The sequence below is a fragment of the Motacilla alba genome, chromosome 2 (assembly GCF_015832195.1).
Source record: "Motacilla alba alba isolate MOTALB_02 chromosome 2, Motacilla_alba_V1.0_pri, whole genome shotgun sequence".
Lineage (NCBI taxonomy): Eukaryota > Metazoa > Chordata > Aves > Passeriformes > Motacillidae > Motacilla > Motacilla alba.
Window position 1 is genome coordinate 45,167,431 of NC_052017.1, and position 14,859 is coordinate 45,182,289.

Genomic DNA, 14,859 nt, shown 5'->3' on the forward strand with positions numbered 1-14,859 from the left:
CCTTGCTGTTGCCATGGCTGACACACGAGATCAAGCTCGTGGCGTTGTGCTAAAAGCCACAGGAAAGCCTTCCAGCTATACTCCCAGCCTTTCCTTATGTTTAGCTTAGCAGACTGTCGGTACATTCGTTCCCCGTTTTTCTATTTCGTAGGTTTCTTTGTTTTGTTTTTCTTTTTTAACAAAAACAAAGCGGCGTGCTAGGAACCGCATCCCCTCTGGGAGGTTTTTAGCCTTGGCCGGAGCCGCCTGAGCCCCCCCCCGGGGCCGGGAGGCTGCGCTGGCCCGGGCTCAGCGGGAGGCTTTCTGGGACAGCCATTCCTGCCTCCAGCCGCTGTCCCGGCGGCTGTGTGAGGGCAGAGCCGCTGCAGCTCCGCTCGGACCGGACGGCAGCGGCATGGCGCTCCGCGGAGCCTGCCTCCTCCTCTGCCTCCTCTCCCTCGCCCAGGTCTCCGGCCAGCAGAACGGCAAAGCCCGCCAAAAACCGGCGGCTTCCAAGAAAGGTAAGGGGCAGCGGCAGCTTCCTTTGCGAGGAAGACTTGCCGGGCTTGGGGGGGTTGCAGTCAGCCCACTCGTCCGGGCATTTAACAGTGCTTTAGTGAAACTTCATAAAAAATATCTAAAAACCTAATAAAGCGTCTTCCTCTGTCCTTTCTCCGTGGGAATGATTGTGCAGCTCTTCTGTGAAGTAGTGAGGGTATTGAAATGGTTCTGGTGGGTCCCTACCTTGAATAAATTTGTTGGGACAGCTTAGTCTGAATTTCAGAGGAAACGCGTTTTCCGTGTTCCCTCTAAGGTTCATCCCGAGCTTTTCCTCTAATAAACTCTCCCTTTCTATAAATCCCCTCACCCTTTCTCATTCATTTTTCAGAAGCAAGTAAGTGGCCGATGACAGAAAATTTTGGAGATAAGAGCAGGCAGAAAATATCCAAGCCATTACGCATCAACAGGGTTCTTCATTTAAAACCGCTGGCCTCGGGTGTATTTCACAGTGGACACGAGCTCTGAGTGCTCAGGCTTGCCAGACAGCAGTGCACACACAAAGGTGCCTGGGTTTTCCATTCCCTAGTGGGTTTGTTTCTCCTTTTCTTCTCCTGTTTTTCTCCTGTCCCATCCTTGACTCAGTGCACGTTAAGTGCAGGAGAAGGCAGGTGAGGTGAGGTGAGGAAGCAGCATGTGAGCGTGCCTGCCTGTCTGGTGTGTCTGACCGCAGCCACATGGGCTTGGGCCACTCCTGGCAGGCGCTTTCCTACTTGGAATGAAGTGGGGAGCAAGGAAGAAGCATCCCTGGAATTCACTTGGCCAGGCTGCTGTCTACACTCACCCAGTGGCTATTTTTGTCAGATTCCATCCTTGAGAAATTTCTGCCTTTTCTCCCATTAGATCTTTCTATGAATTCACAAACTTAGCTGCTTATTCCATATCTTATTCTGCAGGACATGGAATAACAGAGATCATAGTCTGACTGTTTTCTAGAGCAAAAAATACTCCCTTGGGCTCATATAGGGTGCATACATGCATGGCACTCACTGGAAGTATCAGGAGAGAAACATTTCTTTAAAAAATCTTATTCTTCTCTAGGTGTCATTGCAACTGCTGTTTGTAATTGATTAGTGACAATAAGGTGGGATTAAAATCTCCTTTTTGACAAGAAAATTTGGCTCTGGTTTAAAAACTTTTGAGGGGGGTGTCCTGAAAATCAAGCCATCTGGACCAGCTGGGGGCAGGTTTTAGTCAATTTCTTTTCAAAGGAGTGGTCATATTTTCTGTGGAGGAAAGGGAAAAACCCAGGAACTTGGCAATTTTTTGATCAGTCCCATCCTTTACTGGAAGCTTCCAGTATTTCTTGGTTAATATTTTTCAGATTTTTACCAATGCCTGAGGGTAGGAAAAGAGGGAGAAAAGTGCTAAAAATCCCCTGTGAAGCTCCTCTTTGCCTCTACACCCAAGCCTGCCTGCCCAGCCACCACAGGGGCCAGGATTCAGCCGCTTCTGCTGTGAACAATGGCAGGATGGCCCCATCTCATCCCTATCCAGGCATCCGGTACCCCCATCCTGGTTCCATTCCTGCACTTTGCCTGGGAGGGTCAGGAAGAGCAAAGCCACTGGAGGGTTGGTGTGTTTGGCTGGATTTGGGTTTTTTTAATGTATGCAACCATACCACAAATGTTAGAAAAGAAAGTACTGGTTTAAACCAAGCTTTCTATGTTGTGGGCTTTTAAAAATTTTTTTTCTTTTCTTTTTTCTTTTTTTCTTTTTTCTTTTTTTCTTTTTTTTTTTTTTGTTGTAATTATTGCTTACATTTGGATCTGCTTCAGAATGAAAAATGATGCTATTTCAACATGAAAAAGCCAAACCACAGTATTTAGAAAATGCTGAGACAGCACATTCCCTTTGCCTGCTATTGTGTTTTTTGCCCCTCAAGGTAGTCCCCAGTTATTGTTCCAAATGCAGTAGCTCAGCAACCTCTCCCTGAGCCCCAGTGTCTTGGGGTACAGATGGGATTTGCCCTTGTCTGGCAGCTCTGGAGGTCTCATCCAGAAGAATGCCCAGGGGAGGCAGGCACTGGCATCCCTGCCTGGGCAGCGTTGACATCCCGTGGCTGGTGGGTGCAGGCATCAGCCCTGGGGGGGCTCCCCTTGGTCACAGATGTGTTGGGGTGCTGGCACCATGGAAGGGAGCATCTGTGCATAGCTCTCACATGTATTTCTGAGGCGACTGGAGACAGAAGTTGGAGTCTGGATGCTTAATTCAGTGGATAGGGACTAATTTGGGCTTCTCACCTAATGCCACCTACTGCCCAGAATTTCAGTGTATTCTTGTCTGGGTGCTCTTCCCTGAAAATGCCTGTGAACATTTAGACTGCTGTAAATCCAGTGTGGGTGTGTGTTCAGTCTCCTCCTTTGATCCAGGGACAGACTGCAATATGGGACCTGACTGTTCCACTTCATACCTTTGAAGAAATGCCTGCTGTCAGAAGAAATACTGGTGGCCAGAGAGCTTTGATGACAGACATTGCAAACCAGAGCAATACTCATTCCTCTGGGGGACAGAAAGCTGTTTGGATCTCCAGGCAAAGCTAAGAAACATATATATATATTTATCCAAGTTTCATACAGGAATAGTTAAGACATTAAAATTAAGTACAGAGGGATTTGTTTGTTATCCAGCATATAATTAGAATGGGCGAGAGTTCCCATTTGTAGCTTTAAATACATTCCTGGCCAGGGTTTCAAACCAACAGACTGTTTTGATCCACAGTTCTGTGAGTCTCCTTTTGATATTGCCTCCACCCGTGCTTAATCCTGCTGCTCACGATCCTGCACAGGGACCCACTCCAGCTCCTACAGGATCATCAGTATGCCAGGTTCCATCACAGAAAACCCAGACTGTAAACAGGCTTGATCCCAGGCTTCAGGAGGTGAGCCTTGAGGAAATGACAGCACTGAGACAAAAACCCATGGCAATAAAATAGACAAAATATCTATTGATGTAGCCATGGTCCTCGCTTTATAGCTGAAGGATGAGTCAACAAATCCTGGTTCTCTGTGAGATATCCCAGCAAATGCAGTGCTGTAGGAGCATCTTGTGGCCCTGGATTTGGAAATGAGGTACTGAAAAGGGACAGGGCTCTTAGGTAGTTATGAAGGATACATGTCACCTCTCATGGCAGGGACCCTCAAGGTGAGAACCTGGGAACCCACCAGCAAACCCAGCTGGAACATTCTAAGGAGCTGCCCCAGCAAGACTCATTGGCAGTGTCCTGCCATGGCCTTTGGATGTTACTTAAACCTTAGAACATTTGTTCTGCTGCAAGACAGGCTTGCATGCAAAAAAAACCCATGATTAATTAGCCATTTCCCACAAAGTGTTTTCATCAAAGGCAGCAAAATAATATCTACTGCCTCAGTGTTAAGTGAATCCATTAAAGTTAATTGAGCAATGAGTAAAGTAAAGTTAATTGAGCAATGAGTAATGCCCTCCTCCTGATGTGTCTGGCTTTCGTGTTCATGGCACCATGTAATCTTGGGTTGGTGGTTTTGATCCACACCCAGGCTGCTTCCCTACTTGCCTGCCTTGGTGCCTCAGCTCCTTGGCCCTCAAGGAAGCCCCTCCTGCTGCATTCACGGGCAAACTGTCCCCTTTCCTTTCAGCCCAGGAGAACTATTAGATGCTTTCAACATGAGAACTACTAGATGCATACAAGAGCCTCAATGCCCAATCTCCCACCACCTTCAAGGTGGAAATGGTCCCTTTGCTCCTGTCTAGGAAAAATCCAAGTACTGATTAATAACTGGTTGGAGCTGTTGCAGAAGCAGCACACCTAGCAAGATGTCGGCTTTAAGAGCCAGCTCTCCAGCCAAGCAGGTGTCTTCTCACAGCAAGAGAGCAGCTCTGGACACTGTTTGGGTACCTACACTGGGGGTGATGAAGGTAGAGATGGGGCAGAGGCAGGTGTGGTGGTCCAAATGATGGTGTGGTTGGTGGGCAGAGGCTGGTGGCTGGTGATGCAGAGGCACATCCAGTGGAGGTAGGATCTGCAGCCCTTCCAGCCCCTTCCTGCTGAGCATCACCTGCCTCAGCATCAGCATCGGAGCGAAGTGCCGACCCACCAGTGACAGCAGACAAGAGGAGGGTGCAGCCAGGAGTGCACGCAGAGAACATCATGTGTTAGTGTGTTTAAGGGAAGCCAGGAGGGTGTGCTGTGAATTAGAGAGACAGAGCATGCTTTTGAGGAATCTGAAAAAAAAAATCCTGTTCATCATTAGCTTCAAGTTGCCCACAAAACATTTGTGCGTGTGAGGACTTCTGTTCAGGCAGGGGTGTCCTCCTGCATTTTGGGAGCTCAACCCCAATGCAGTACCACCCCTGATGACTGCTCTACACAGGGGTGCCAGAGACAAGCCTGCATGTTGCAGTGCTCATGCATGTGACCTCTTCCCCAGCACTGCCAACCCAAAGGGTGACCCCTGCAGCTGGAAGATGCATGGGGTCTGCAGTCCCAAAACCTGAACCAGGAAAATATGGTTGTAATTGATAGTGGAACCAGGCTGGCAAGCAAACACACACGCCGATGGATGTGCAAGGGGACACAGGTGCTGACTTTGTGGATTCCTTTTGTTTATCCTCCTCTGAGGGCAAAGAAACATGGAGTTTTGATGATAGGAACAGATTTGGTTGCCTCCCTTGGGATACAACCAATATTTGTGCTCTTTCTTTGATTTCTCCAACAGATGGTGTGAGCCTCAAAATGATTGAAGACCTGAAGGCTATGATTGACAACATCTCTCAGGAGGTTGCTCTACTGAAGGAAAAGCAAGCACTCCAGACAGGTAAAGGGCTTGCTGAAGAGCACACGACTTTTACTTTAAGAGAGGAGCTGCTCATGAAGTGGCTGCAGTTGCTCCGCATGTCTTGATGAGAGATGCCCAAGCACCCCACAGCCGCAAGCCCACCATGGGGAGAGAGGTTGGAGGATCAAAGGAGAGTGTGGCTGTCTGCAGTTCCTCTGGACTGGCAAACCTCCTTGAGCAGTTAATGGCAGGAGCTGTGCAGTGTGGGGCCCCCCTCTTTATGTGCCTCCCAGCTGGGTATTCCTATGATGCTAAGCCAGATGTTCATTTTCCTTTATAAGGTGGAGGGATGGGATTTGGATTAGTCTGTGCTTTAACCAAATGCAGTTTACTCTTTTGTCTGAACCCCAGTGAAATTACAACCTGGTCTCTCATGCACACCATGCTTTTGCCCAGGGAACTGCAGTGCAGGGCAGTCCTGCTTGATTAAACATACACCGAGGACAGTCCCAAAATGTCCATCTTCCAGATGTGCTCCATAGTTATTCTGTGCAAACTCCACTGACTTCAGTAGGAGTAGGATTTGCAAAACATGAAGCAGAAATGAGATGAAAATGCAAATTAAGGAGATTTTTCTCCTTAAAAGTAAAGGAACACAAGCAAAATCAAGGCTTTAGTCCCAAGCTCACATTCATTGAGAAGTAATTGGTTTGGATATTAATGTGTGGCTCTGATGAGGTATTGTTTGGCTACAGTACCCTGCACTCTTAAGGTTTAGAGATTAAAGAAAAGCAAAATAAATTGATATCCTTAAAACCAAAATCAGAGGCAAGTAGAAATTTCCTCTGAAGACCTCAAGCTATGTAAGCGCAACGCTTCTGATCAAAGCTTATTAAAAATACTTTTTTTTCAGCTTGCATAATTAAGATGATTTAATTGGCATGCAGGCTTTTCCCCAAAACACTCCAACACCCAGCAGTGCCCATGACACACCATATTCCCAGCAAATTCATCACAGAAGGAGTAGCATTGGCTGGGGAAGAGCAAGGCCAGGGGAAGGGGCAGGAGGACAATGTTGTGCCTCTGCTCCAGCAGCAGCAGCAGAGCCCAGAAGGGTGGCAGCGGCAGCCCGAAAATCCATTTCACCCAATGATTTGCAGAGGGAGAGTGCACATCCCCATGACTGTGTCCCACCCTGCATAGGAGAAAAAGGAGCCCTTGGAATCCTGTGCTGCAAAGGGTCACTCTGCAGCCTAAAAAATTAAGTTTGTAATTTGGCTGGTGCGTTTGCTGCTGCTGCCTCTTCCTGGGCACCATTTTAAAACCAAATCATCTTTCTGTCTTTTTTATTCTGTTTGTATGGTAACCTCTCAGTCTGCCTGAAGGGCACCAAAATTCATCTGAAATGCTTTCTGGCGTTTTCGGAGACCAAGACATACCACGAGGCCAGCGAGAACTGCATCTCTCAGGGCGGCACGCTTAGCACGCCCCAGAACGGGGAGGAGAACGATGCCCTCTACGACTACATGCGCAAGAGCATCGGCTCGGAGGCCGAGGTCTGGCTGGGCCTCAACGACATGGCCACGGAGGGCAAGTGGGTCGACATGACGGGCAGCCCCATCCGCTACAAGAACTGGGAGACTGAAATCACCACCCAGCCCGACGGTGGCAAGCTGGAAAACTGTGCGGCTTTGTCAGGAACCGCCAATGGCAAGTGGTTCGACAAGAGGTGCCGAGAGCAGCTGCCCTACGTCTGCCAGTTCATGATCGTGTAGCGGCAGGGCCTCCCCCCTGCCCAGCCAGCCCAGACTGCACCCTGGGCAGCAGGATGGTGAAGCAGGATGGTGAAGCTGTAGCTGCGTGTACGCCTCCATGTCCAGCCGCACACCCACGCGCACGCGTTCACTCAGTAGAGTCACCCTTTGCAAAGAGAGTCGCCGCGGCTCGCTGTCGGGTTATAGAGCCCTAGAGCATTTCCTTTGGCCACACCCAGCCCTGTTTGCAGCTGCACTGCTCTTCCTAAGGCATGATTTATAGATATATATTTTTTTACACAGGGAATTTATTAGGACAGCTCAGTTGTTCCAGCAAAGAACCAGTGCAGCAGTCCAGCCTGGCATACAGCTGCCTCGGCTGCCCAGGGCTGTCACTCTGGAGTGTCCTTTCCCATTTTGCTGAGCTTTCTTGGGACACCAGCATAGGCAGTTTCTGCTTTCTTCTCTTGTTTTGCTTCCCCATAAGCCCTGGCAGCAATATGTGAGAGTTCCATGTTCCTCACAGTGTTCCAGTTCAGCCTCGTGAGGATCAAGGTCTTGTCTCAACAAGCAGAGGGAGCTACTCCTGCTTTGCACTGAGAGATGCAATTGGGCTTATTTGGTAGGGTACCAGCTACTCAACTAGTCAAATTACATGCATGAATGAATTGGCAAGTTGCAGGCATGTTTGGTCCTCTTCTCACCAGCCAGAAGTCAGTTTCACTGACTTCAATGGGAGAGCAACATGCACTGCCAGATCCTTTGGAAAAAAAAATCCTCAAAAGCTTTATTTGTGCTGCAGTATCAAGGGGAAAGCAGCAAAGATTGGAGCATAGTTAGTCAACAACATTACTAGAAATAGAAGATGTGTGTATTACATAAATAACATAAATGTAATACTCTTAGGGAGTATGTTGCTATATAGAAATAACTATCTATTGAAAGCAAGCCCCCGGACAACTCACTCCAGCAGCTTCAGGAATGACCTGATCTGTTCATATGATGGGAATCCAGATGAACTAGTCCAGTCTTTGCTGGTTGTTGGCAAACATAAATCTGCTGAGCACTGTTTGTGCCAATATAGTCATGCCCAGCTGAAGGTCTGACCTCAGTGATTTTTTACTGAGAAAAGGTTTAAAGTAAAAAAAAAAAAAAAAAAAAAAAAGCAAAACAAAGCAGAAAAACCTCTCAGTAGTGGTGGGAAAGAAGTGCAAGTCACCCTGGCAGCTTAACAGAGCTTTGCTGGCTGTTGGCTAAAAGGTATCAGTGGTTCTTTTCAGTCCAGTGCTTGACAATAACCCCTCTAGTTCGGGTCACACACCATGCACTTCCAGGCTTCCAGGTTGGAGGTGTCAAGACAGGATCCTGGCTGTGGGACAGGTATTCCAGTTTGCTGCTTTGTTTAAAAGCAGCATGGTGGTAGGTCTTCCAAGCCATCAATTCTTAGCCAAGCTGGAAACACACACACAAATGCAGAGTGCACGCTTCTGAGGTTGTCACTATTGCCAAACTCTCCGCTGTTCAAATGACTATAAAATAAAAATATCTCTATAGCTTGCTGAAGGAATGGAGTTGTGTCAATGTGATTGGAGTGCTTTCTTCTACTTGTCTTTCTCTTCAGAGTAGCTCCAGGGTTATATCTGAAGGCTGGAGATAACAAAGGCAGAGGGGAAAAGCAGGAAGTGAGAGCCTTCCCCCCCATAATACGCTTTACAGGATTCTCCCCCCTCCTGCCCCGTTATCATCCCAGTCACATGTCATACATAGGATACAGGCAGGGAATCCTCTTACAGGAAAATAAGATTTCCTTCCTTTCCTCCCTTGCTGCTGGGAAATTTAATTCTGAAATGCAAGCTAACCCAGAAGGAAGATCCCTCCCTCAGCCCTGTTTGGCAGCACTAGTGGTGCTGGGGGAGACAGCACCTCAGGTCCCAGCATGGAGCCAGTCCTTCCCAGGCTGCCTCCCACCTCCTCCGCAATGAGCCGAGCTGCAGCAGCACCAGGAGTCACTCTCCTTCACCTACTGAGGTGTGATGATTTCTCCCTCCTCCTCCTCTCCAGCATCCCATGGAGGAGAGAAGACCATCCATGCAGAGGACAGTGCCTCACACCAGTCTGTGAAGTTTCAACTGCTGCAGGACTGCCTCTGAAATTAGGTCTCTCTTGCGCAGCTCTCCATTGAGCTTTACTTTGGACCTTGCTCCTGACGTTTTCCAAGACACTCTGCTGTAGGTCATGATTACACCCTACAAGCCAGCTTGTCTCCATATAAATCCTCTAGTTCCTTTGGCAGATGTTCCCTCCATGTTTTGAGATACACGTGAAGGCAAAGCAACAACACTTCCAGCGTTGCTGCCTTTAATCCTGACTGGCCATAAACCACAAGGTCTTAAAACACAAATGTGTGGTCAGAGAAATAAACACAGGACTTTTATGGAAAGAGGAACAGTGCGAAAGCCATGGACCCTGCAATGCTGAGCTTCAGGGAAGTTGTGGGTGCTGGAGCTGGACCATCTTGGTATGGAGTATGAATCTGAAAAACAGCCATGGAGATGGATGCCAAAGGATATTCCCAGAGAGGACATGAAGAAGTCAATCTGTCAAATCTAAAGATTAACAAGTCGCTCTCAGCAGATTTCTTGCTCGTGTCTCTCTTGCGCTCTATTCTCACAGAGCTAAACTCCTGCCAGCACCATTCCTCATAGATGTTCTGCTCTTCTGAAGGTGGGAGGAGCACAGGGAAGGGTGGCTTTGCCCCTGCTGTATTTGTTGGATCTAGGATGACAAAACTGACCTTGTAGTTTCAGTGCTACGTTTATAAGTTTCCTGTTATTCTTACAATCTTCTTCTAACTGTACAATATGAACTACAAATTTTCTTTGAAAAGCCAAAGAGGAGGAACTTCTAGAAGATTCCTCATCCTTGCTTACCACAGCAATGTTGTTTACTCTGTATTTTGTGGTCACGGGGAATGCCAGGATGGAGGGGTTGAACAGAGGACAGCCACTGACTGCCTCCATAGGGAAACTGTCCTGAGCACATGTGGTCCCTCTGCTGGGGGCCAGAACAAGCATCACTTTTTGGATCTTCCATTAAATCCTTTGGAACTCAAGCCAGAGTGGAACATCTGCTGTCCATGAAGTGTGGTCTCAACCAAAGGCATGCAGACTAATGGAAAGAAACCTCAGCTCTTCCCCGAGGAAAAGGAAATGTGGAAGTGATCATGTCTGAAACAATGTTTTGGGATGCCTGCAATCCCTTATGAACCACGTTATTAAAAATAGAGGATGTTGTGTAAGACCTTGTGCCACTTGTGGCACTGCTCAGCTGCTTGTGGCTCTGTGATGCAGCAGAGGAAAGATGAAGCATGAAATGTACATATATTTATATAAACAAAAGAATTAAAGTTACTGGGTGAGCCTACAGAAGGAGTTCCCTCAGCACTACGCCATCCGCAGCTGACTTCAACAGAGCTGGAACCCCACTGATGGCCCCCACCCCAATTCACCCTGGTCCAGGAGTTCAGGACCTCGTCCAGGTCTTTGCCTGAAGGTCCAGGAAAAGACCAAATGGTTCAGAGTGAAATGGTTAATCATACAACAGGTAATGCCTTTCTGAAGTCTCTCAGCACAAGGGCCAGAACAGCACAGTATTCACACACCTTGGCAGCCAGGTTGCTTTTTGGCTTCAGTCACTGAAAGGTCTGGGTAAGCAAAGGTGGATGAGAATTTGGGAGTTGTGAGCCAAAAGCTTGTTTCGGGCTTTGAACACTTCTGTGGCACTTGGTAGTCCTAACAAGAAACCCATCCCCACGCCCCTGCTCCTTGTGCATGCCCACCCAGCCCGGGTGTTACTCAGACCGGAGGCTCTCTCCACATGAGATGCACCCTCTGCCTGTCATTCTTTGCAAGGGACAGTCCCTCAGCACCTCTGCTACTGCCTGGCACGGAGGGGACAAACTTCCCTTTGGTAGAATGAACCTCAGAAGGGAAGGATCTCCCCTGCCCCTGAACCATTGAGTCTTGTGATTGCTGTTGGCTTTACTGCTCACTCCTGCTCCTGTGTAAGCTCTGAACCCCACTGCCAGTCTCTCCTTTGACAAATAAAATAAAAAGCTAAATTAAAGTTACATTTCTTAGAAGACATCATAGACAGGGAAGAAGCACAGCTCTATGAGATTCAGCAAACAAGGCTAAACCGAAGCACCCCTGGGAGCATAAATATAAACCTGCTGGGGGGTGGGGGCACTAAACTAATGGAGAGCATAAAAATAAACTCCTTGGGGACAGATAACAGGATATCAGGCTATGGTGTACAAAACAAAACAAAAAAATATGCTGTTATTGCTTTTATACATAGAAGCGCCCGGAGGGAGTCCGAAGGTAACAGTTGGGGACCGTTCCAAATACAGCTGAAAACAAATCACAACCATTTTAGCCTCACACCCAGCAGCCTCTCCACTCTGTCCTGTGCTGTGCAGACAGCTCAATGTCTGTGACTCCCATGTCCTGCTGTGCTGGAGCCTGGGGCCATCCAAGCTGGCAGCAGCCACAAGGCGCCCCAGGGTCTGCAGCATCCCTCCAGGAAGGAAAGAGAAACCCAAGATGCTGTGCTGCCAAGAGGTGAGGCCGGCTGCTGATCACAGGACATGGCTGCTCTCGCCTCAGCCCTTTTAGAAAGCTGGCCCTGAGCCTGAGGCAGGGAACACAGCACCTGAGCTGCTTGCCAGCCTGGCAGTGGAGAACGTGTCTCAAGAAGCTGTGTTTAGAAAACACTGTTTGGGAAGCACTGCAGCTTGTAAAATAAAATGCAGGAGGGGAAATAAAACCTACAACCACTACTGCTTTGCAGAAATGCCCCACAGACAGCTTGGTTTCCCACTGCAGTGTCAGTAACTTCTATCACACCCATTAACAAAGATCCCAAAAGTGAGGTCTCTGCCATTCAGTAGTTTACCCTTTTTCTATGTTTCTCAGGGCCAGTGAGGCCACATCTGGAGTGCCAGGTGTAGTTTTGGGCTCCCCAGCGCAGGAGGGACATGGACCTAGTGAAGTGAGTGCAGGAAAGTAGAACGGTTTCGGGGAACTGTTGTGTAAGCAGAGAGCAAGAACTGAGAGTGCCCAGCCAGGAGAAGAGAAGGCTCAGGGGACCTCATCTTAAATGCCTGATGGGGAGGGTAGTGAAGACAGAGCCATGGGCACAAACTGAAATACAAGAAATTCTGCTTAAAGAGAAGAGAATCCTTTTTCTCTGTGAGGGTAGTCAGACCCTGGCCAGGTTGCTGAGAGAGGCTGTGCAGCCTCTGTCCTTGGAGACACTCAAAGCCTGACTGGACATGTGGCATTGGCCAGTGGGACCTTGCTCTGAGTAGGAGGTGCCATCTGGTGATCTCCAGAGGTCCCTTTCAACTTCTGTACAAACACAGCCACTGAGCAAGGGATCCTACATTACTTATTCCTCTTCTACAGTCACAGAAGAAAAACAGGCATTTCAGGAGCAGACAGCTGACCTCAGACACCTGATGGACGAGCTGTCATGTAAACGCCTTCCTACAGAACAAGGTTAGCAAGAAAGCTGATAAAATAATCCCTTGTGGGAAGTGATTTCTACACTGTAGTGCTGCCAGAGCTCTAGATACTAACTAGGTCTTGCTGCTCTGCCAAGTGTGATCAGCAGACGAGCTGAAACTTCATTTAGTTATTCAACCAGAAGGAAACTGGAAACAAACTCCACCAAATCACCGAAAAGAAAATTATATATATATATATATATATATATATATATATATATATATAATATATATAATATATATATTAAATGTTCAATCCAAACACTCAGTTCAGGAGTGCATAGATAAGGATGTGAATCAGATCAACCACAGTGAAAGATTTGCTTTACTGTTAGAGCAGAACAGTCCAAGGGCAGCTTGAATTTCATCTGGATTCATGTGCAATGTGGACATTGCTCTGTCACTGGGAAGGCTTTGATCCAAAGCCCCTGAGTGTCAAGCCATGCTGACATGGGAGATCCAGACCCCAGGAGATGGGCAATGGCACAGGTCCTACCTGCCAGAGCACCAACACACAGGTGTTCCAACACACCTTTCTCAAGGTAGCTCTCACACTTTGTTCTATAATACATCAGAGCAGAAAGCCAAACCCCAAGTGACCTTAAACCAGTCAAATTTTAGGAAACTCTCCAGGAATTGCACTGATTATAAACAGGGTTAAACAATTGGTTCCATTGAAGAGTGAGGACTTGGAAGGAGCTGTGTGGGTGGGGTGCTGTGTACCTACAGCGAGTGACTGACAAGTTTTGTACCCAGCCTAGAAACTGAACTTGCTTTCAGAAAAGAAGAACAACAATTAGCGGGGTTTGTTCCTAAGTTAAAATGTATGCACCAAAAAAGAATGCAAACACAGCAAGTAGTTGTAGTGTATCACTGGAGAAAGGTAAACACTCATGAAAGCATAGTACTAGGGAAAAACACACCTTACAGATAAAATACAGAGAGCTTGAAAACAGCCAGAAATCATCATTAACTTTGCCTCCTTTAAACATTCAGAGGAATTGTTTGCCAGCCTCTACGAGTAGCCTATTTTTAAGCCTGCTGGAACTACAGACGTGGGTAGTGTTCACAGCCAGATATAAAATCTCCTCCTGACTTCGATCAGGTGATAAATGTCCATTAAAGAAGGAGAGCAGACAGCCCTGAGGGCCACACTGCAGTGAGCAAAGCAAATATTCACCCTTTGATTTATCTGCTAATGAGGGAGCTGGGGTGACTTTGGAGGTCCCTAGAAAATCTTGGTCTTGAGTCTCAGGAACTGGCAGCATCAGGTGAGGCAGAGCTCAGTAGTGGGATATTGCCTTGTGGTCACCATCCTCTCACCTTCCCTGAAGAGCCAACAACACCACTCCTTTCCTCTTCGCCTTGCCCTTTCCCAATGCCCTGAACTCACACTCCTTGGGAATGAAAGTTGATAGTTCCAGAGACAGAGACTTGAAGTTGCAATAAATTTGTGTATTAAAAAAGCAAGAGACATTATGGCTGTAAAGCTCTAGACCTTAAAATCAGGAAAATAAGATATACCAGAATGAGGTGGAATCACTCAAAAGGAAACATAAAGGAAAAATCTCTAACTTCAAAACAAGCACTAAGTTTCAGCTTAATGATTAAAATTAAAATTGATACCTGAGCCTTCAAGAGTGAAGGGATGCCTTGTTCTCATCATTTTTTTCTCCTTCGAGGTGGCGGCAAAGGGAATGTCTCTCCTTTTTCTCCTCAGTGACAGAAAGCCACCAAGTCATGACCTAAAGGACAGTGTGAATTGGTGGAGGCGTTTCTGCTACAGCCAGTGTTGGTGAAGCAAGCACAGATTTTGCAAAGCATCTTGGAAAAAGGTCACTGGTAGAGATCTGATCCATTGCACCATTCATGGACCTGGGTTATTGTTCTGCACCTTTCTACCTAATTTTGTGTATAATTAGGTGTTACTTATACAAGAGGTCATTCATGTCAAGAAAAGCGGTACTTTCCAGACTAATTTGAGTTTTTCCTACATATATTAATGCTTTCCCAAGTACCTCTCCAACTACTTGAGATGTCAACTACTTCAAGCACTGCCACTTCATTCATCACTGAAGCAGCTTTGTAGCTGCTCTGTGGTGAAACCTGAGGACCTTGCAGTAGCAGACTTCACGCAGCAGCTTTACTGTATTCCGGTCAGGTTCAGGTGAGGCTGGAGTAAGAAATATATTGTAGACAGAGGTTTGTAAGTATTTCACACCAACACTGAGGGAACACTTGCCAA

The 14,859-nt window shown here is 47.3% G+C and overlaps 1 protein-coding gene across 1 annotated transcript; it reads left to right on the forward strand.

Moving 5' to 3' along the window:
- Positions 1 to 237: 237 nt before the first annotated feature.
- CLEC3B (C-type lectin domain family 3 member B) lies at positions 238 to 8,612 on the forward strand. Its single transcript, XM_038128957.1, has 3 exons — positions 238 to 500; positions 5,232 to 5,330; positions 6,666 to 8,612. The coding sequence occupies exons 1-3, from the start codon at positions 395 to 397 to the stop codon at positions 7,064 to 7,066; spliced, it is 606 nt and encodes a 201-aa protein (XP_037984885.1). The 5' UTR covers positions 238 to 394; the 3' UTR covers positions 7,067 to 8,612.
- Positions 8,613 to 14,859: the final 6,247 nt, after the last annotated feature.